This window comes from Myotis myotis, unplaced genomic scaffold (genome assembly GCF_014108235.1).
Source record: "Myotis myotis isolate mMyoMyo1 unplaced genomic scaffold, mMyoMyo1.p scaffold_m19_p_5, whole genome shotgun sequence".
NCBI classification, from domain to species: Eukaryota; Metazoa; Chordata; class Mammalia; order Chiroptera; family Vespertilionidae; genus Myotis; species Myotis myotis.
This window is the reverse complement of record NW_023416357.1, coordinates 55,809,486-55,833,122: the sequence shown is the minus strand read 5'-3', so window position 1 is coordinate 55,833,122 and position 23,637 is coordinate 55,809,486. Positions and strand designations below refer to the sequence as shown.

Sequence of the window (23,637 nt, the reverse complement as noted above, 5' to 3'; positions counted from 1 at the left end):
TCTCAGAGAAGTAGCATAAACGTTGCTGTTGGGTTGGGAATAGGTAACTGATGAAACAAAAGGAGGAAACATTCGCTTTCTATGTGCTATTCTACCTGGTATATGCCAAAGCCCTTGAATTTGTTTCTGATTCTCAGAAAAATTCTAGAATTGTTATTAGACAGCTAGATCTTTAGAAAAAAGAAATAACAATCATAAGAGGCAGCACAGATTCACTTGGATTGTTTCATTTTAAACTAACCTAATTCCTCTTGTTAATAGGCTAATAGATCAGAGAACAGTGTTGTGTTTTCTCAGGATAGGCTGGTGAACAAGACTGTGTGGTTAATTGGATTTGCTTTGGTTATTACCAAGGACAGCGTATATTTTAAGACATTACATTTATAGTCTATTAGTGAAAATAAAAAGGCAACAGGAGGTCTTAGCATTTAATTTATCACATGGGGAATATCTTTTCTCTTCCTTTGATTTGTATAGCTGTAATAACACTTCCTAGGTATAGGCCAGTCACGCAACTTATTAAGGCCCAGAAATCTAGTGTTGAAAAGAGTCAGGAGATATTATAATGGAAATAAAATCGACCACCTCTGCAACAGAACTGAGTTTCTAAAGGTGGCTGCAGAAGTACTTGGAACGCAACTGTGAACAACACCGTCTGGGCCACCTGCAGCTCTTTAAATGCGATCAAGGCTCGTTTAGGCCTTCATGCCTGTGAGAGACAGCATCCCGCGGTCTCCAGAGAAGCTGAAAGAAAATGAATGCCACAACAAGCAAACTGAGATGAGGTCCATTGGACCGACAGGAGACAAGCAGCCACCTTTCCTGCAGGGCCCTCCAGCCAGGATCCTCTTTGAACACCCCGCTCAGGAAGCGCTCCTGTCGCAGTCTGAGCGCACGTCCTTCTCGTTCAACCACCACGAGGGGGATTCCTTTCTGCAGAGTCCACGTAGCCATCATCTCTTTGACCTCCACATCTTCCCCCTGAAAGGTGAGCTGAAAGGACAAGTGTCCGTGGTTAAGTCAACACCGAGGAGAGAAAACCAAGAGAGATGAGAAACTTAGGGCCCTGGGATGCCAGAAACAAGGCTGGGGGAGGAGGGAGCAATTCGGGGACTGGACAGAGCTGCTCTCTGCAAGGTACCGGAGGGAGGGGTGTGAGTGGGAGCTTGAGGTTAACACACACAGGGCAGGGAAAGCCAAGAGGAAGGGTTTGAGGTGGAGCCCTCCTCCTGCTCCCTTTCAAAACAACAAGAAAAGAAACACCTCTCCCTTTTGGTCATGGTGGAGCCCAGGGCGGGTGGCCTAGGAGAGAAAGGGCTTCCTTTAAGGGAAGCTTTAAATGTTCCAACAGAACCATGTATCAACCGAAGTATATTAAATGGAGAACAAAACCTCTAGCTTCTAGCATAGCTTTCTGAAAATTGGATGATCCAGAATCTTCCTTTAGAATCCATCATTTATGGATTATCATGACTCTGTTAAAAAAGAGTTTGCTTTTTTGTTGTTGTTGTTTATGATGACTTTCTCTCTCTCTCTCCTAAAGTGCTCCAGTAACTTCCCAGAAGTAAACAAAAAGACAAGCCCTCAAGAAAGCCAAAAGCTATTTGCTCTATTTCCAAACCTAACATACCCCGTTTGGCAGTTTTCAGAGCCTAGAGGATGCCAGCGCCTCGGTAAGCACTCAGCGGCATTTAAAGCTGAGATATTCTTAGCTAGCTGTGGGCCTGTGGGAAAGCTGAATTATAACAACAAAAATGTGGCAGTAACAGCATCATCCCCCTAAATGGCCTGAACATTCCTCCTTAAGTCTGCTTTGTTTCAAGGAAAATCCTGGAGGCTCTCTTCCTCTCCAGTTACTTAAAGGGACAGTTGGGCTATTCTACACACTCACTCCCAGCAGGTGACGGGCCAGCTCTCGTCTGCTCTGTAGATCTCTTTATACTTACTGTGCTGTGTGTCCTCTTGGAATCGGAATAACAAAATCCACCAGATGTAAAATCACCTTCTAAACAACCCTGTAGAACAAGAATAAAGAGCACTACCATTCGGGTACTGCCAGTTGACTGAATATGCATATTAGACATGAATGCAGACATTTACTAGCATAGCTATATGAAAATTCATCTAGACCAGTGGTTCTCAACCTTGGCTGCACATTAGAATCACCTGGGAATCTTTTAAAACTCCTCATCCTATGAGGCCCAGAAATCAGGATTTTAAAAAGATTCCCAGGTGATTCTAAAGTGCAGCCAAGGTTGAGAACCACTGATCTAGACATTTAATAATGAACATAGCAACTCATGAAATGAATACAGTGGGGCCTTGACTTACGAGTGTCCCGACTAACGAGTTTTTTGAGATACCAGCTGTCTCTCCACCGATTTTTTGCATTGAGTTGACAGAGTACTCTGAGTTAACGAGCTCCTTAACGAGCTCCTTAATGAGCTCGGTCTTGGAACAAATTAAACTTGTAAGTCAAGGCCCCACTGTAAAAGGCATCTTCGCAGTGACCATAGGAAATACACAAAGTTAGTTCAGCAATTGCTATATTCCTTATCATGTCAAGATGAATTAAATTTTCATCTATATACTTAAAATTTGCTAAAGAAGTTCACCATGGTGAGATAACTGTTTTAGGGTTGAATCAATTTGTTGAATTTTTCTTTCATTTGTTTCCTTTCCCCTGGGAAGGGTCCTAGTTTATCCTTTTAGTCTGCATATTACTCATGCCCTTCTTTATCATTTAGGTAACGGTGTCTAGTATTAACTTTCTCCTATCACATCATAAATTCCTTGGCATTGGGGAAAACACCTTTGCTATTTCCAATGACTACCATAGTACCAAACATACTAGTATAATGAATGCACAATAAATTTTGAATTCAGAATTGATATGAGACCTAAGAAAATCACCTGCTTGGCAATCAACCCTTGAAACTAGGATTTAAAGCTCTAAGGACAACTTTAGGTGGGGAAAATGACATACACATTGTCTAAAGCTCTCAAATGCTGTTAAATCACTTTAAAAAATAACACCAGAGAATTCTTGTGATTTTCAAGTTGCTATGACATGGATTAGAACTGACGTTATGTGACATAATGATGAGTAAGTTATTTTCAGGAATTTATCATTTGCATACCACAGTTTCATTTGGCATCAGAAAGGGGTCAACTAAAATATAGGGCCTTTAAGAGAAGGTTAAGTGGGAGACTACTGATAACTGGGAAGAAACTGTGATGTAATGAAAAGAAAGAATACTAAATTCAGAGTCAGAAAACAGATTTTAAGCACTGACTCCATCACTCACTTGGTATATGATCTTGAGCAAACCTTCCCCTTAGTGTTCGTTTTCCTATCTGTACAAATGGGGTAAGAATGCCTACCTTCCCTTCCCGATATGATTATAAGCATAATGAGACAAAGGTTAACATAGCGGTATTCACAATTGGCTTTTAAAAATCCTCTTATTCTTGGCCAAATTTCTCCTTTAATTTCCCCCACACTACTACACACACCAAAGACAAATTGAACAAGTAGAGTTCAACCTTAAAATTTGGGCAGAGAAGATTAGTTATTATTTAATAGGAATTACAAAGTCATTAAAGATTTTGGAAAATGGGAGGATAAAAGTGTATGGTTAACCACAGCGGGAAAACCAAAGAGAAGGAGGTCAAGTGCCAAACCCCTCTGGCTAACCCAGTGTGGCCTCCCAGTTTAGTATGGAGCCAGAGGAAAAGGGAAGGTGCTGTCTTCTAAGGACCGTGGTAGTGTGGCAAGTGGAATGTTTGTTGACTGACAATATAACTATTTATAACCTTCATAATTAGCCTCTCAGCTTATAGGCTTAACAGCTGCTGTAACCCAACATTTGACTTACATTTGACATGCTGTTCCACAAATCATCATTCTTAGCATTCCCATAGCTGAACTTCTTTAAGTAGTGAATAATTCCTTTCCGAAATTTCTCCTCACTCAAGAAATCCTTGAGCATATCTACAATACAAGCTCCCTAAAGAGAGAGAAAAAGAAAAGATATATAAAGGAAAAGGTAGTAGGATATATTTTTTTAGTGTGACATATTTTTAAAGGAAGCTTAATTTTATAGAACTTATAGAATGTCTGAAAAATGAACAGCAAATAAAATAAAAAGTAAAACAGGTGACAGTAACCCGGCAGCAGCAACTTCAGCTGTTAATTTTATAGGCCTCCTTTTAGTTCTCCTGAAAACAGTTTCTACTGCCCACAGCATTTACTACCTTGTTGTAGGAAATTGTGTCAAACATTTCCTGTATTTCAGTAGGGGTTTTTGCTTGATTGGAGATAGGATGGGATGAATTTAGTGAATCTCTTTTAATGACTTCAAAACACACTTCCAAAAAATAGTCATCCTAAACAGAAGAGAACATTTTTTTCAATTTCAATTTGACATTCTCAAAGCAATAGAAAACATACTAGGTTTGGCAAGATATTCTTAGAAGTAATTATTCAATTAATATTTCTGACAATTGATTATAAGTTTCTTTCCCTTTATATATTTCCCTTTCAACAATTCTCTACTCATAAAGGTATAAATCCAACATCCCCTCAGATATGTCATGAATGTTTACCAGCTACCAAGCCTTTGGATACAGAACTAAGACTAATGGTTCCCATTAGTGAACACTTGCTACATGCCAGGAACTTACATCCATCATCTGCCTGCTTGGGAGATGCACTATATGCATTTTATAAGTGAGACTATATGAAGCTTTGGGACTAAAACATGTATTCATCACATAACAATAATACACTGACTTTGAATCCATGGTTCTCAACCTTCCTAATGCCGCGACCCTTTAATACAGTTCCTCATGTTGTGGTGACCCCAACCATAAAATTATTTTCGTTGCTACTTCATAACTGTAATTTTGCTACTGTTATGAATCGTAATATAAATATCTGATATGCAGAATGTATTTTCATTGTTACAAATTGAACATAATTAAAGCATAGTGATTAATCACAAAAACAATATGTAATTATATATGTGTTTTCCGATGGTCTTAGGCGACCCCTGTGAAAGGGTCGTTCGACCTCCAAAGGGGTCACGACCCACAGGTTGAGAACCGATGTACTAGACCAATGCCTACTCCAAAAAGCTAATCATTAACCAGTTTGATGTGGTGTTTAGATCCCCTGTGTCTATAAAAAGACAATTTTGAAGAAATATTTTTTTTTTTTTTTTTTTGGTAAGAGAACATTTATTGGGTAAATTACAGAGGTAGACAAAGTAATTCCTAGAAGAAGTGGGTTTAGCAAACAAGTTCCAGAGGTCAAGGAAGGGCCGTTGGAGCTTGGGAGTGAGGAAACTAAAGGTAACACGCCTGGGGCAGGGAGGGGTAAGGGGAAGGGAAAGGCAAGGGTGTGCTCCCTGAAGGGAAAGCATTGAAGAAATCGTTTTATACATTTTGGGGAAGTGAACAATAGGCCCTTTGTAAATTCTAAAGGATCGTGCCCCCAGTCATGCCTAATTCAGGTTACATACCAGGAACTCTGCATGGATCTATAGCCACGGGCATTATCTTATCCTATATCACTGTATATGGGCAGAGAAATTTCTTCCTCTCGCTCCACATGCACACCTGAGTATTTGTGCTACTGGAGTTCTCTGTCCAAAATTTTTTTGTTTGGGAAATTTATGGTATGGGTGAATAGTATGCCCCTCTCCAATTCCTAAGGTGAAGCCCTAGTCTCCAGCATGTGACTGTGTTTGGAAATAGGGCCTTAACAGAGGGTACTGAGTTAAAATGAAGCTGTAGGGTGGGCCATAATCAAACCTGACTGGTGTCCTTATAAGAAGAGGAAATTTGGACACACAGAGAAACACCAGAGGAAAGACTATGTGCAGATACAGCAAAAAAGGAGGCCTCTGTAAGCCAAGGCGAGAGGTCTCAGAGAAAACCAAACCTGCCGATACATTGATCTCAAACTTCTAGTCTCCAGAACTATGAGAAAGTAAATTGCTGTTGTTTAAGCCACCCCGTCTGGTATTTTATCATGGCAGGCCTGGAAAACTAATACCGTTTGCTTTGTATATCAAACAAAACACCACAGGCTCAAAAACACACAATGCCATATTGTTTTCTCTTTAGCATTCACAAACATTTTAACAGTAAATCGACAGTTGCTTAGGGCACATGGTATGATGTACAAAACTGTGAACTTACGAATTGTAGCTCTGGATATGTAGCATTAACAGAGATAAGTTCCATGTAGTTTGCAAAACCCTCATTGAGCCAAATGTCATTCCACCATTCCATTGTAACCAGGTTGCCAAACCACTAGGAGGTAAGAACTCCATGTTATTCAAAGTCAAAAAATACAGGTAATTGCTAACTGTAGTAAAAAATATAATGGATGCCAATTTCCTTCTTTTAGTAAATAAGGCCTTTCCTCTATCTTAGCTACCCTTTTCTTTCTGAACAATTTCCTTCTACCTGTTCCATCTCATGGCACATATAAAATAATTAAAATCCCGTGGCACACACAAAATATATTTTTTGCCAATCTGACAAAAAATAGGTATAATTTTGATTCATTCAGACCTGACAGCTATTGTATTGGTTGTCGTCACTTTTTAATTTGATCATCTAAGGGAGAAGAGGTCAGTGCCCCTGACTAAATAGTCAGGCTTTGCATGTTTTAAAAGTTCTTGTGACTCACTAGTGTTATTCAACTGAGTTCCCTGCCTTTTTGTCTCACTACCACATTTTTGTTTGCTTCACTTTTCTTTTTTGTTCCCATTGCCTCCAACTCTCCAATTTTCATTCTATTCTTTGAATACTTCTTAGCTATTAGATTCTGGAAGAAAATAAAACATTTTTTTGGGGGGGGCGGTGTTTGTGTCTTGCACAACTATAGTCTCAGCTTATCTTTGATATATGGTGATGGTCTAAGGAAAAATATAAGTCAAAATATCCTTGGTGAAGTTACCTCTTTATTTAAGTAGTAGGTACTTAAGAGGATCCTAAGAATTCACTTAGGACATTCAAATTGTTAGTATTACTGATGAGCATATTTGGTGTTAACCTCTGCCCTGACATTTCCAGGGATTAACTTGGCCACTAAAGTGAATAAAGGTCTAAGATTTTAACTATGTACATAAAATAAAAAGGATGTATAAGGATAATCTAAATAGAATTCTACCATTGACCTATATTTGATCTGTAGTTTTAAATATTACTATTTTTGTGTCCTTTTATATTTTATTTATTTATTTAGCCTATATACCCAATACAGTGCATCTAGTTTATCTATTTTAGGATTGCCATCTCCAGGAAGATGGGAAACTAAAAGATTTTAAGATCCAGAAGAGCCTTGATACAGTTATAGAGAACAGCTCCATCTGTAGCTTTTAGAAAATGTTTGAGCTCTATTCCTTTTTTGATGACCCTCAGATCATTTTGCAAGTGGGCACCAATCTTCCCAAGGACCTTTGTGAGAAGGGACAGGTGGTGTTTCCTCAATTATAGAAATGATGTATATGAGAAATACAGGTTGAGCTGATTCTGGCCACTTTTTTTAGTTAGCAAGCGTAGTTTGCTTATTCATTCATTCAGTGAGTATCTATTGAGAACCTATGTTCCTGGTACCAAGCCGTATATTAGAAATGTGAATACATATAATACAGCCTCTGTCTCATTACAAATGATGGAGGTCAACCAGCAGACAAATAATGCAATAAAGCATTAGGGTGCCATGATCAATGTCTGTACATGGACAGAGGGTTCCAGCAGGAAAGAATCAGTTCTGCTTGGAGAGTTTGTAGATTAGTTAGGAAATGATTCATTTCCTGAGTCTTGCAAGTGGTCTTGGGTATGTTGGGAGTGGTGTGTGCTCTGGGCAGATCAGTAGTAACAAACTCATAGAGGAGCAACACAACCTAGCATGTTCAGGAAATGGCAGTGGTCTGGGATGGCTAAACTTAGGGTGTCAGTAAGAGATGAGGCTGGAGAGGTGGAGAGGGGCTGTCATGGGGACCTTGTATGCCATTCTGGGGTCCCTTGACTCACCCAGTTGGCACTGGGAGTTTTTGCCAGGGTTTTCCACAGAGGAGTGACACGGTCATATGGAGACAGAATAGTCAAGCCAAAAAATTCTAGTGCAGCCTGCTGCTTTATCCATCCATACACTCTGCATTTCCACAAAAGAATAGCTATTAAAGGAAAACTCAGAGGGAGCGTGGAGCTGAAGAGCTAGAGCTCTCCGACCATTTCCCTATGAACACTGGGTAGAAAGATTAGGAATCTCTAGGCTCAGTTAAGTGCTTTAGAGCTACCAGTGACGAATATCCAAAATCTCTATGATGGGCCAGTGGGGAGATCCTGAATCTGAGAAAGCTGCCCACATAGTGCAGTGCAGAGCATGGCTCCTATGTAATTGGGTATTTAGTTCACTGCTTAAAAAAAACAAAAGACATTATGATGATGATAATAAAAGGTAAACTTAAAAATTAAAAAGAAGAGAAATTACCAGATTCTATATTGTCATGATATTTACCTACATGGTGAAAGAGAATTTCTAGGGCTCTAAATAATTCACTGTGCTACTGGGGATTTTCAGAAATAAATAGAGTAGAAATGGTCTCTAATATCTATAGTATTAGTTTTTTGGCTCCATATTTGTATGTAAGACAGTGTCAATAAGTGGGCCTTGGAAATCTTACTCTGCAAGTAATGGTAGCAGTAGTAGTGGGCATTGTCATCATCATTAATAACTTACACTAATTGAGGGCCTACTATACGACAGGAACAGACATCTGTAATCCTCACAAAGTTTCAAGAAGCTTGATTTTGGAATGTCACAGTATTAAGGCTATAAGAAAAAATATATTTAATAGAAATCTCTTTTTTTGTAGGGTTTCCAATTCTGTGTTCTATGAATTTGCATAGTTGCCACCCTTCGCTACTAAATGACATTTGGAGGGTCTACCCTGAAGGGTTTTAGACAAATAAAGTGATCACTTCTCTCATGATAAATTTTCTGTATGAGTCCCATAGTCTAGAGCTGTAGCCCTCTGCTACTTGACATATTGTGTCTAGTTTGGTAATCCATAAGGTCCCCTCTAGAGATAAAATAATACAATTTTATGTTGTTTTAGGAAGATTGGTGGTGCCCTGCATAATGCTTTTTTGGACTGATACTAAGAAAATGTCATGAGTACCAAGTACCTGGTGTGCTAATTCATGGGCTATGACTCTGGTTACCCATAGTTTATCAAAAGCAGAAGAGGTCTTTGGATCAAAGAGCAGTGATGTTTCTCTATATGTGATGAGGCCCCAATTTTCCATGGCTCCAGATCCAAAGTCAGGAATCGCAACTAGATCTAAAACATAAGAACAACCATACTTGATCATGATGGCTTCCATACTAGAAGTGGGATTTGCTTCCTCTTCAAATACATTATGATCCTTGCAGTATATATAGCAGACTTTCTAAAAACATCAAGAATATCTTAACATTGACATAGTGTCTTGTAGTTGCACTAAAAATAATCAGTACCCATGTCAAGTAGAATATATTCTATCAATACAGTTTTAGTTGCAGTTGAAGTACCCTATTGACATTAACCATTGTTTTTTTCAAAAAGTTTGTACCTCAATTTCCTCTCAACATTGATATTTTCTCTACCTCTTAACTAAGTCATGGGTGGGGGAGGAAGTGTATGTGTATGTGTGTGTGTATGTGTGTGTGTGTGTGTATGTGTGTGTGTATGCATCTTTTGCCGGTGACTTCATGTAAGTTAGAAATTTAAAATCTCTGGCTAATATTTGATCTTGATTTTTTTTTATTTTGCCATGACATTTTGGAAGAAGTACTGTTCAGCTGAAAAGAAAGATAATTTTTTTAAGTTTGTAATGAACCACGTCTTTGGTTTAAATTGCGTTGTCTGGAATTAGTACTAGTTAATTCCAGTGTATAAAAACAAATACTTATAACAAAATAAAAAAACTAAATTGGCACTAATAAAGATCGGTATTCATTAGCACTTCAAATGTGGAAATGACTCCTTTTCTAAATTGTACTATTGAGTTTCTATTAGTTGGATTATTTCTCAAAGCCATTAGAGACACTTAAATCGGCTCTATTTTTTTTAAGCTGCATGCTTCTTTTCAGTTAGCTTTAAAATACATTTCATATACTCTTCAAGGTTGCATTTTTCAAGAACAACATCAAATTGTTGATTGCGGTTATTTAATCTTTCCTTGACTTTTGACATAGAGGAGAGCAGTGGATTGTGGGTAACTGAAGTTAGTATATCTGTGCTAAGGGGTATGCTGAGGGGTATATAGAATCCACACTCTAATAATACAGTGAGATTCAGCAACTATAGTTATAAGCTCCTGGTGTATTTTAATGTTCCCTTTTACCTTCTCTAAAAAAAAATTGAATGGAGGTTGTGGGGAAAGGAGAAGAATATGATAAGGAGGAATATTTCCTAACGTCCCAAAGGAAATAAATGTTTTGTCACTGTCAGAAACTCTTAAAAAGTAATCTATATAAGCTACAAAATTAAATCATAGTTTTTATATGTTCTGCAATATTACGGTATTTCTATCTTATTTTTTAAGATAGAAAATTAAATCCAAGATTGACTGTGTTTTCTTACCTAAAGGTCTACTACCACATGCAAATTATCTATCTCCTCCAAATATTTTTTAAAAATCTGTACCACAGTCTTTCTTATTTTCTAGCCTCAATTACGCTACAGATAAGAGATGAAGGGACAATTTTCAGCTGTTTACATAAATCTGTGGCAACTTTTATGAAACACTGCTGGTCTTGTACAAATATGGTATAGGAAAAAAATGAACTCCAGAAAATTCACCAAATTAAGCCCAATAGGGAGTGCAGCTATTTTAATTTTAAACCCGATAAAAGAACAGAGGAATTATCCACACTACTTAGGCTTTTCGCAAATACTTTTCTACACGCAAGGACCCTCTCTGAGGTGCAAATTAGTGCTTCCTGTACTAAGTAACCTCCTGAGTGCTCATTTAAATTACATCGAAAGGGGGAGGGACTCAAAGCAAATTCTAGAAGCAAAAATAAAGACGCCTACCCAGCTTTGGGAGTGGATAGTAGATATCAAAGTAACTTTCATAAAAATCAAGTAGCTTCACTGATGCCTCCAAAGCATAATGAGTTTGACTCCATTTGTCTGGGGATGCATAGATGGACACCTGCAAAATGTTGGTCAGAAAGAGTGGTCTTTGAATGACAGATCCTTGGCATGATACCATTCCTAACAAACCTTATCCAAAGAAAAGCAAACTGCATGTCTCAAGAAATTATTGAAAATACCATTAAAGCATGTTGTCAATAGGGGATCTGATGCTCTGTAAAGTATTAAAGCAAAAGCCACTCGTGAAAATTATAAACAACCCTGCATCTTTCATGACAATTCATTCCCTAGGTGCTAATTGTACATTTCAAGCTCTGTTAACCTATTATGTCATGAGAGTCCACTTGAGCTCCTCAGTATCATGTACACTTAAAACTAGCCTTCCAAAGTTATGATTAGCACAATTCAAATAAAACATAGTTTTATGAGGTGGAAAAGCCTTTAAGAACTTTTTGGATCCCCTTCCTAGTCTAGTTTACTTTAAACTAAAAAATGCCAAATATGTTCATTGACTCCCCTCAAAGCAAATAGCCATTAAGTAGAAAAAATAAAGTTAGTTTCTGATTTTCTTGGGTTTCAAGCATAGTACTACTTTCATTTCATTATGTGCTTTCATCCTCTGAACTAACTGAAGTTCCTGAGAACTTTTATAGGAAGGATATGTTCATGGCTGCCATGTTTTGATGGATTACCAGGCACTGTGTTAAAAGTGTACATGTAAATATAAATTAATCCTCTCAATAACATTATGGAGTAGTAACTGCTATTATCTCCCTGGAAATTAAGTAACTTGCTTCAAGTCACCCATGTAGAATCTGTAGACCTGGGATAGGAGTCCAAGGAAGCTGACAGCAACCTGTCCTGTGAAGTAAAGCACCAACTGATCGCTCACGTGTCTATAGCTGTGCACACACAGACCTATGTGCAGAGATGTCCTGATGTGTGTGCAGATACATGGTGCATAATTTATCTACATTTCCATAGGTGTCATATGTATGCAAATTGTAATAGCCATTTTATAGCCATTTTATGGCTATTTTTCATAAGCGTTATTATTTTATGGTTCTTTGAATATGTTTTTATGTCAATCACTTGGCTCCTCAGGGTAAGGAGTTCTTGTTTATTTTAATGTGTCTATTGATGTTTGCAAAACTTATATAAAAATAAATATTGGGTATTGTAAATTTTTGCAAACAATGAAGACTCTAAAAATTATGAAGAGTTTCTTTCATTGAGAAAAACAATTGGAAACAATGTGAATGTCCTGAAATAAGGTGCTGATTAAAAAAAATTTATGGTACCTCTATGAGGTATAGTACTAAGCAATTATTAATATAGTATTACAGAAAAATATTTAATGGCATTCAATTTTTATTGCATATTGTGGTAAAGATTGAGTTAAAATAGTCACATATTATTTTATACAAAGTATATATACAATATATACTATATATATATATATATTTTTTTTTTTTAGAGGCCCGGTGCATGAAAATTCATGCACTGGAGGGGGGGTCCCTCAGCCCTGCCTGCTCACAGTCCAGGAGCCCTAAGGGGTGGGAGGCGACCCAGCCATCAGGGGAAGGCGATGCTCCCATCACACCTCTGCTGCTGCCACTGCCGACAGAGCAAGCCTTGGCTTGCCCTGGTTACCTGAGCCTCAGGCGACACTGGGTGGCTGGGCATCAGCCATCCGAGGCTTGCCTATGTCTCGGGCCCACCCTGGGTGGCTGGGCAGCTGACATCCGAGGCTTGCCTGCACCTCGGGCCGGCCCTGGGCAGCTCGGGGGCTGAGGGTGGGTCTGGCCGCACCGCGAGCCTGCCACCCCTGGCAGGGCTGAAAGAACTGGGGGACTCCAGCAGGGCTGAGGGCACTGGGCACCACCATCTTGTGGCTATGGGCGCCGCCATCTTTGTGACTGTGTGATGGTCAATTTGCATATTCTGTCTTTATTAGATAGGATACTGCCATATACTGCCATACATACAGAAAGTAGTTTGAAGGTATACATTAACATTATCAGTAATTATATCCTAGTAATGGATTTCTGGGTAATTTATTTATTTATTTTTTTACCTATTTCTTGTTTGTAAGATAAGCATGATACTTTGATAATAAGGAACAAAGCTTAAGAAAATAAAGTGCACTGTGCTCAGCACACTATTCTGTGCTGTGTATGAAATTAGATCTCAATCTCACCTTGACCCCTGATGAGGTTGTCCCACTCACCCACTTGAAATCACAAACTACGTAGGCTACAAGGTATGTACTCATTCTGACAGTAGTTTCAAAATGATCTTCCAAGAGGCCTCCTTCAAGTTCAATCGTCTTGACCTACAGGAAGGGAGAGAATCAGTATTTGAAAGTTGGAGTATTTTACACCAATGCCTATGACGTAAGCCAGGTAAGTCAGAGGAGAGCCTGACACTCTGAAGGACCTGATGCCCTTTTAGGAGGGCGTAGCATTCTATGGTCTCTCCTCCATTTATTTTTCTTATCCCTGGATTTTCCTGAAGATACATTGCACTAATTTTGAGATCCCAAAATGTATGCCAGTCTTATTTGCTTGAAAATGTATTTGCTTATATTGCTTGAGAGCATAATAGCAGCTTAGATGCTCCTACTTTCTTGAAATGCAATAATCTCCAAATTGCCATAAATTCAAGTTCTGCACTTCTAAGGAAAAATACCAGAGAATGGCCCCCTTTCCCTTGTTATATAATAAGTAAATCTCTGTTGCAGAAGGAAATGGGAAGCAAAACTGTGCTAAATGATTTGCATTATCTTTTAATCCTGTTATCCTGTGTGTGTGTGTGTGTGTGTGTGTGTGTGTGTGTGTGTGTGTGATAGGTGTTATTTCACAAGTGAGGAAACAGAGTCTCAAAAATATGAACTGAGTTGCCCAAGATCACAAGGCAAGTTCCACAGCAAGACCAAGATGTGGATGTGACCGTGTGACTCCAAAGGCATTGCTCATGCTTTCACCTCGCTGTGTGACAGCTTTAGTCACAGCCTTATTTTTATCTTTGCTTCATTGATTTCACAATGAAAGCAGTCAGGCCAAGGAGGTCATTAGTAATTTAAGCTCCTGTCTATGTACTGAGGAAGCAAAAGTTTTAAGCCTACAGACTCGTCAGCTGCATCTCTCAAATTCACTGAATAATTACTGAGTTCTATCTTTATTTGCACTGAAGAGCTAGTCCCAGAAATGATCTCCAATATGGTACAATACCCCTGAATACTGAATGGGTCAGATTTAGTAATCTGAAAATACCACTTTCTTCAAATTGGTGACAACTCTTGGGCTAGCTTGCTCCCCTCCTCATACCTTCTACCCCCCTTTGCAAGGTGTCAGGCGTGGGGCCGTGCTAACCAGGCCTTCTTGAGCATGTTTTATGTGTTTGGTTAAGATTATAGTTTGCTTTGGCAAGAGACAATAGCTTGAAATATTACCATAGACTGCATAGCCTACTTCGATGACAAATGTTTGTGCTATTAAATTCTACATAATTTAATTCTACAGATTTCTATCAAAGCATTCAGTTCCTAAGTTCCTATAAAGCAGAAGACACTGACCACATACTCTAAGAAAATTAGCAGTATATGCTGGGATGTAATTACTTCTTTCCAGCAAATTCATTTTGCTCAATAATAAACTCTTTATGAGTCTGATGCAGGCAGAGTTCTATGGATACATACTCCTAGCAAAAAAAAAGAGGGTTATGGAAGAGGGGGCCAGAGAGAAGGCATTGACTGTAGTCTTCTGACCAAACTCGGCAGCAAAACCATTTAGTCGGGTGTGTGGAGGGGTGAGGGTAAGAGGAGGCAAGGCTGTGGCACTATGGGGAAGTGAGCGACCGTGCCTCCAGACAGCTGGTAGCAATGATGTGTAGGAGACAGATGGGCATTCCCTCTGATTTTTCCCTCAGATAAAGATGTACCCCCTGGAGGCTGAGTTTTGTTCAGGAACTTGGAGTGACTCATAGATTAACATTGCCTTAAGTGGAAGTGTCTGGGTGTTAGTATAAGTTCATCCAGGATGGGGATGTAAGTTTCAAGCATAAAACACTTGTTGCTAGATGAGGGGTTAGCTGTTTTCTCAACACTGGCAGGACTCTACTCGCACAGCAAGTGTCACCAGCAGGTGTGTGCTCCTTTCAGGAATGAAGAGGACAAAGAAATGCCCCAAAGATAAGCTGCCTCTACCAGTGCTTGGCTGGCCTCCTCACTTCCCTTAAATCTTGTATTCTTAATTAAACAAATCGAGAACTTAGTATTTGTTGCTTCTTCCCACTGGACCATAACCCATATTAAGTGCTGTCACTGTTATTATCCAGAGAGTATGATTGTGGTATTACTTTAGGTCGCCTTTTTTTCTTGGCTACACATGTTGGGCATGTCAGTGAGGAGCCGAATGTTAAGCAAATATTTGCTGAAAATGGCACGATCCAGAGAACTGGTCTAGTCAACTGAGGCAATGCAAAGATTCAAGGGTTGTAGGAAATATTTTAAAGCGTTCACTTATTTTTCTTAAATATGAGAAGTTACTGGGGATTTCTAAAAATAGAAAATTTAAACACCGATATAACAAAAAGGCAGTTTATGTTTGTGTCACACTTTAATGAAAAGGCTTTATGAACTTTGTTTTTACTTTAGCCTCCATAGTTATTCATATATAAAACATATCAATAAAAAGCTGCCAGGAAAGAGACTGCACTATGCTTTGCAAGCATTTCTACCTGAAAATGAGAGGGCTAATTAAATTGCTGTCTTCACAGTCGTGGAAAAGCTATAGGATGTGTGTTAAGTGCAATGTTCCCCTGGATCTGTGCTGCCAGTATTTCAGAGCAAATATCTTTTTTCTATTTAAATAGAAGTCTGGGAAGTTCAGTGTCTAGCTTGTGAACTCATTTCTCCCGTTCACCCATGAGTCCAGCCACTGTTCTGGGCCGAGAGGGCAGCGGGAGGGCCCTGAGCCGGCTGCTTTCTGTGCTGCCCCTTCTGCTGAAGCACTGTCAGGAGTGCCTCTACCTTTGCCCTACATTACAAACCAGGGTGGGGAAACATTTCACATTTTGTTCAACAACACAAATGGCAAGCACGACATTAGTGAGGAAATACCAAATTAGCTCAGGTCCACTGTGTCTTTCAGAGTCTCTGCATTTTGAGTACAAATACAAGCCAAATAAAAGGTCTCTTTCAAATTAAAAAAGTGTATAACCATGATAAATAATTTTTATAAATAATTTTAAGAACTACCACTGCGACTTATAAAAATGAAAATGGATTTGTAAGTTCCAACACAGAAGTCTAGGTCAGAATATTTGGGGTAGGGCCTACGCAGGGTTCTCTCCATCCTTGCCATTCAAATGCGGTCCCTGGCCCAGCAGCAGTGGCATCCGTCACCTGGGAGCTTGTTAACAAGACAGAATCTGTGGCCTCCCTCACCATAAGACTGACTGAATTTGAATCTGAATTTTAACAAGGTTCTCAGATGATTCATGTGAACATTAAAGTTTGAGAAGTACTGCTCTACTTGATTCTGAATTTTGTCTCCGGCCAAGTAACACTGATTTAAAAGAACGTTTCCATATGAACATAAAGAAACTGTAAATCACTTTGTTTTGTTTTGTTAAAAAGCTTCTGGTGTAACAATGCCCCAAACAAAACAATGTTAAAATCTAGAAGGATTGGGGTTATTAAATAATATGTACAATAAAACAAATTAATACTGTAAGTCTTGAAAAAAAAGAAAATATTTTTAAAAGCAACACAGCAAGGACAAAGGCTCAACTTGAGAATAATTCCCCGATGTTTCTGTAAGCGGCAATACCTTTGGCATGTTGGATAGTGCGATGTGTCTGCTCTCTCTTCTTATCTTGATTGAAAAGTTGGCTTTGAACAATGGTTCATCAAAGCAAGGGAACGCCATTCGTGCCTCAGTTGGCTCAAAATCTGTCACTGCGATTGTTCTGTGAAAAGAACCACCCCCAGCCAGGATACATAAGTGAGACCAAGACAGAAAGGAATTTGTGCCTTCAGAACAATCCTGGAAGTGACATATTTGATTTCTCAAGCTATAATTTTTGAGAATCCAGGCTTTATTTTTTTCCCCAAATAAATGAGGGTAACTTTTAGTTAAGTGGCTGCCAATTGTGAATAATGCCTGGTGCTGGGCACTCCACTTACAGGATCTCCTCCATTCTCCTAGCAGACAAGGATTTAAGGCTCAGAGAATTGGTGTGACCTTACCTGGATCCTTAGCTCGTAAGTGGCTGAGAGAAGCATGCATGTCTAGTCAATTTGAGGTCAAAATTTACTAGGAAATTAGTAGGTCAGTACCATCTCTAAACCTGTTGGGATCTCAACCAGACATATGACTAATTGTGGGTCATGACTTAGGATGTGTTCCCAGGAAGCAGACCCTGATTTATTAAGAAAATTCTGCCAAAAGAAAAAGGGAGTAAGAAAAGCAGGACAAGGAAGAGGAAGAAGCCAGGCCACATCCCAGCTTCAGCCTGATCCCCAGGAGCTCTGGAAAGGAAATTCCACTTTCAAGTTTCCCCCCCACTGGACGCAAGGAGCTATAGCATAGACAAATCTCTATGTCACACCACCTGGATAATGCCTGAAATTGTATAAGTCAGACTGTAAAGGAGACACTATCAGGATAATCATAATAAGAGTCAGAAATAGCCTGCAGCTAATTCTGGGAGGCATTCTGGAAGTCCTCCAGCTCTTACCCCCAAAAATGCCCCCCTCTAGTCTCCCTGGTCTCCCAAAATGATATCCTTAAAAAGTATCTTCTTTGGGTAGGGCCATGGTCACTTGAACACATTTAAGAAAAGGCATCACATGGCGCCCTAGTGGAAAGAAGTTGCTGAGTTTTTTATCCAGCACAACACTGGACCTGAGAACAGGCCCCTCAGAATGAGGCTGCAATGAGGGGAAGCACCCCCAGGGGACCGGGGGAAAGAGCTGGGCCTGGGGAAGGCTGTTCTAAGGGGACTGCTAAGGCTCTGGGGTGGATGCATGAGCCCCTAGAGGGCAATGAGTACCTAAGGTGGGGGAGGGAAAAGCAAGTATGTGGCAGATGCTACTAAAGTTGCTTACTAACATATACCCCTTTTGAAATTCCATCAGAATCCTGATTTTGTTCCGGGAGGTAATGTCCCTTTAGACTCCCTTGCAACTTGGTAGGCATATGATTCCTGGCCTAGTTGAAATCACCGGGTGGGAAAGCTCTGTGAAAGGAGTCAGACTCAGCTGGAATGCTTCTTTCTGCCTTTCTCTCTCCCACTTCCCCTTTTTCCTGCCTGGAATGTGGACTTGAAGGCCAGAGGTGCCCCAGTCATCTTGTATTAGGAAGGGAGCCATATGCCAAGGGAGGCTGAGCAGAAAGATGGAAGGAGTTTGGGTCCTGGATAACACCGAGAAGCACTGTAGAAAGCCTGAGCTGCCCTACTTTGGGATTTCTATTTTTTTTTTTCCATGAGAAAATTAACCCCCTATGTGTTGAGCCACTGTATTTGGGTTCCTCTAACTGGCAGCTGAACGCAACTGATAAAGGGTGGGAGAGCCAGGCTCCTTTTCCCTCCCAGGTGACCCAGCTTTCGACAAACAAATTATCCTCTTTCCCTTACCTCTTTCGCTTACTTCTAGCAAATTCTGTCTATTTTATCCTCCAAAAGAAATGCCAAGTTCAATCACTTACTCCATAAGTGATTGAACTTGGCACTCTAGCCTGGCCCAAGCCACCATTTCTTGCCTGAACGACTGCAATGTCCTCCTAAATGATTGCTCTTCTTCTACTTTTTCCTCCCTATAATGGATCCTGCACATTCACTTGAACTTTATAAGCAAAGATCAGGTCAGAACGTTCCGGTGAGCTCCACTGCACTAGAGTAAACGTCTCACAAGAGGCACTAAGTGATGTCACCCCTTTCAACTCTACTTCTCTCTCCTGCTCATGCTCTTCAAGCCACACTCGCCTTCTTTTCTCAGTCTGTCCCACTTTGCACTTGCTGCTCCCTTTTCTGGGGACACTGTGCTCTATTACATCCTCATGATTGTGTCCTTTAAACAAAAAAAGTCAGATCTCAGTTTAAATGCACCTCGTTGACTAGGACTTCCCTGATCACTCAGCTAAATTAGTCCCAACCCCCAGCTACACTTACTCTCTATTACGGCACCTTGTTTGTTGCCTTCATAACATTTATCACTTTGTTCATATCTCACCACTATGGATTCAGTGTCTAGAACAGTGCCAGGCATAAAGCATGTAGCCAGTCAACATGAGGTGATCAAATGAACAGTATTTCTCAGTTCTCCAAACATATTTGCTCCTGCCTCCTGCATTTGAGTCATGCTGGTTCCTAGGTAAACTGCATACTTTCATTTCTCTCTCTAGCCACATCTCACATTCCCTCCTGGTCCCAGATGAAGGCTCACCTCCTTTGATCCTTCCCTATTTCAGCTCTCTGCACTGAGCATCCTTTCCTGCAGAACATACACATGTCTGTCTTATTGCAAACACACCGGCTTCTCCTCCCAGCTACTCTCCCTCCAGCAGTTTATGCCTCCGCATTCTTCCTTCCCAGCTTTACTGCCATTTCCTTAAGAAATGGCAGAGCTTCTCCTTCTGCCACCTTTCCCAGCGTTTATTGGGCTTTTCACAAATGATTGCTGAAACATGCTCTTCGCAAAGAGGTCTAACACATAAGGAAAGTATCATGAGAGACTGCAAACAGCTGGAGCGACATCTTACCTTATTTCACCACCAAGAGTTCTGTACGTGCTTTTATAAAACCCTTCAAAGCCATCAGCTAACTTGCCCTGAAAGTCAATGGCCACATAGTATTTCAGGTCAGCCGTAAGTTCCTCTGGAACCAGCAGAGCAATTTGCTCATGAGCAGGATAACTCAAAACATCCAGCTGTCTCCCCGGCTTCCTGTATCTCAAATCTTCCTCTGAATGAAGGGTGGCATTCATGATTTCATGATCTCTGCTGTGTAAGATGATAAATTGGGTGGCATCTCTGACTAAGACTTCAATCGTCTCAGATGCAGCAAAGTCCAGGGAGGTGAGGTTTGGATGAACAAAAAGGTCATAGTGGAGGGGAATGACCGTGTTGGGGAGCCTTAGCTCATGCCAAGGAAATGGTTCTCCATTGGTGGCCTCTGGGAAAGCCCCAGGGTCCTGATTGAACTGATCACTAGATGGCATGGAGAACCGAGAACAAATGCATATTTTAGGTAAGATGATTGCTGTACAGTAAAATCCTACGTAAACATTAAATATTAGTTTTCTGTGTGAATTAACCATTGCAGAAGAGTGGAATGTCAAATCTATTCTCTAGAAGATACGCTGCTCTCCAGACTAACTCTCATAGTTCTTCATAGCACTATATTGGCTCCAGTTGTTTCACATAGGATTTGAACAATGTTTTATTACATTGATTTAATCTAGAAGAAAATAAAACATTATTAGCATGAAAAAAAGATTTCAGCTCATAAATAAACCTTAAAAAATTAAAAGGATATATGGGAATAGGGAAAACTTGCTCACTGTCAGAATCAGGCCAAATACCCACAAAATAAAGTAGAAATTGGGCTATTATCTGGTTATATTACAAACACAAATTTTTTAGAACTCTAATGAAAGGCCTCTGCCTTGAAATTGTATGGAACAAATGCCCCCTGCATTTCAGTACAATGAGCAGAAGGAAAGTGTGTAAATACATTGCCTGGTGAATGCTTCTCACATTTGGCTACATCATCCTAAGAGTATCTTGAACACCTGAAAGTGAACTACACAGGTGTTTCTATTTCTTTTTCTAAGTCTCAAAGAGTATATTCTTTGGATGCCAGATATTACTATTAATGGCATTGAACTTTGCCTCTTTCATACACATCTGAATGGCCTTCCTTATTCTATGGCTATTGATATAAAAGATGCTGGTCAAGCTAGACGTTTACCCTTGGATTATTTCCAATATATCCAAAGCTATGGAAATAAAATTTAAGTTTATAATATTCTGACACTATTAAAAAATTGTTTTTGTCCTCTGCATTTTAGGCTACCTCTGAAAACACAAATTAAACTGAATTCACTGCCTCTGTAAGCAGAACTAAGATGATTTCCTCTTATTAGAAGGGTATAGCTATCAAACATATAAAATTAGGGCAGTAGAGTTAATATACCAACTCCCACCCTGCCACCTGCCTCTACCTGCTTCCTCCCTGCTTCAACTTAAACCCATGAATGGTTTATTTCCTTTTTCATTATTAACAAGTTCCTTAGAATTAGTTATCTGATCAATTACTTCATTTTTCCAATTTGAAATATTAATGCAGATCAATAGGTATTGTTAAATGAACGAAGACAAAGAAGAATAAAATAATGGTTAAATTATTTTTTTTGACAAGTATTAAATTATGGCTACCAAATCTCAATGTTCCAGAAACCTCTGATACATAAAACCAAAACCCGTCTATTAGCTTGAATTTCTGATATTTTGAAAAATGAAATTGCTTATTTGTAAGGTTCTAGGTTTGGGAATCAGGATGCCTGGATTCTAATACTAGCTCTGCCATACTTACCTGTGTGAGCTGGGACAAATTTCTGATTTTTTGAGCATTAGTTTCCTCACCTATAAAATAATGTAATAATTACACCATCCTCACAATGGGAGGATTAATTGAAGAATTTAGCACAGCACAGCTACTAGCATATAGGAAGCATGTAATGCATGTTAAATATTAAATTATTATTTTGGATATTATAACTTGCATTCTCTGGCCTAAATTAAGAAGTAGTGCTGCCCCAATTTATAGCAAACACACTCCAAGAAAGGTACTTTTATTTTCTGTAAGAACGACAGAAAGGCCTTGGTATTTACTCATATAGTCTTTAACTTTAGAACTGGAGAAGACTTTAAATCCTAGATAACACAAGTCCTTAGTCCCCAGATAAGGTGACTTTCCTAAAATCACACAGGAAGTTTGAAGCAGAATCAAGACCAAAATACAGCTCTTGGATCCTTGATCTCACGGACTTTTCCATTATATTGCCCTGTAGCTTCAGTAGCATTACAGTGAACAAAGCATCCTGGGATTGGAGGTGCAAGTATTGCAACAAAGGCTGGGAAAGGCTGAACTATCTCCAAAAGAGAGTGAGTGAGTTAAGCAGAAGATTCTTAAATCAAGTCCCACCTTTAAGCACATACTTTCCAACACAGTAGTGCCAGATTCACCCCCTTTTTCCAGAGCCTCGCCTTCAGTGGCAAGACTTCCTCAGTACAGAAGTTTTATGCCTTCATTTCTGGCCATTAGCCTCACTGAAAATTCTGATTTAAAGACAAATTCAAGAGAAATGTTAAAGGTTACCTTAAGCCACGTTGTTGCCGATTTGAATGGAGGGGGGCTTATTTTTGCTTTCACTTTCTATTTCATAAGTCTCAGAACGTTGGCTACTTCCTGTTCATAGCACTAGCTGGTTCACCATCACATAGATATAAAGGGGCTTAGCACAAAAGCTTTTGTTCGGAAAGCAGGAGGAACTAGCAAGTGGCTTCAGAGCAAGAGCCACACCACAGCGAGTCAGGGTAGGCATCTAGCTTTTCGGCTGCTGCTCCTGCTGCTTTTTCTTTCCCATTTCTTATCCCCACGTGTAAGCATTCAGAACCCAGATTGAGTGTGTGTGATTTAAAGAGATGTTTGTATTGATTTTAGAGAGAGGAAGGGAGAGGGAGAGAGAGAGAGTGGTGGTAGTTCTGCAGCATTCCTTTTCACAGGACCCAGCCTCGTTGTGTGTATCTGTCTGTGTGTCTGTGAGTTCTCAGGATCCTCCCCTGCCCCTGAGGACAGAAGTGATGACGGAGAGTGAGGAACCAAGGTGATCATATTGATCTATGGACTCCTAGAAGAAAAAGTTGAGTAGGATCCAGGTGACTTCATAGCTTATTATTTAAAACTATTTCTCACCAGAGGGGTTTCTAACTCTTTTGTCCCCTGATAATAGAATAAGCTTTGGGATGTGTGTTACTTAGGGAATTCACATACCTCACTCTCTCATGTCATCCTGGTCTTCCCAACCGCCTCTTGCTCAGAGAAGCTGTCCTTGTTGCCTCGGTCTAAACAGCAGCACTCCTCCCTAAGTCCACCCCAGCCTCCACCCAGGGGCTGTCTCCTTAGCCTGCTTTACTTTTCATCTTCACATTTATCAATTCCTGATACTTCACTATGTAAGTCTTTATTGGTTTTGTCTATCTCCCCAATAGGACATAAGCTCCTTGCTGGCAGGGAATTTGTCTGCTTTGCTCACCACTCCATGCCCAGAGCCTCGGGAAGAGTCTGGCATATAAGAGACCCTCGATAAATATCTGCTGAGTGGGGGAAGGCATTTTTAATGTTTTTAGGTTCTCCTTTTCAGATTGCCCTTCACTTGCTCCATGCTTCAGGCTAATTGGGG

At 39.8% G+C, this 23,637-nt stretch overlaps 1 protein-coding gene across 3 annotated transcripts in view; it reads right to left on the bottom strand.

Annotated features, from left to right (window-relative positions):
- ERAP2 (endoplasmic reticulum aminopeptidase 2) overlaps window positions 1–22,646 on the bottom strand; it is a 38,193-nt gene extending 15,547 nt beyond the window's left edge. The window contains exons 1-11 of one of the 3 annotated variants that reach the window (XR_004967675.1): window positions 22,554–22,646; window positions 19,934–20,630; window positions 17,000–17,138; window positions 13,366–13,500; window positions 11,103–11,223; window positions 9,211–9,365; window positions 6,208–6,321; window positions 4,258–4,389; window positions 3,879–4,010; window positions 1,947–2,015; window positions 818–993 (exon numbers count right to left, since the gene is read on the bottom strand). Coding sequence is in view for 2 of the 3 variants with exons in the window: in XM_036310307.1 (XP_036166200.1) it covers window positions 818–993; window positions 1,947–2,015; window positions 3,879–4,010; window positions 4,258–4,389; window positions 6,208–6,321; window positions 9,211–9,365; window positions 11,103–11,223; window positions 13,366–13,500; window positions 17,000–17,138; window positions 19,934–20,490 (1,730 nt within the window). In the remaining variant the exon portion in view is untranslated. The remainder of the gene's footprint in view (window positions 1–817; window positions 994–1,946; window positions 2,016–3,878; window positions 4,011–4,257; window positions 4,390–6,207; window positions 6,322–9,210; window positions 9,366–11,102; window positions 11,224–13,365; window positions 13,501–16,999; window positions 17,139–19,933; window positions 20,631–22,553) is intronic. The other 2 variants (XM_036310307.1, XM_036310308.1) reach the window with 2 other exon arrangements.
- Between the last annotated feature and the right edge of the window lie 991 nt (window positions 22,647–23,637).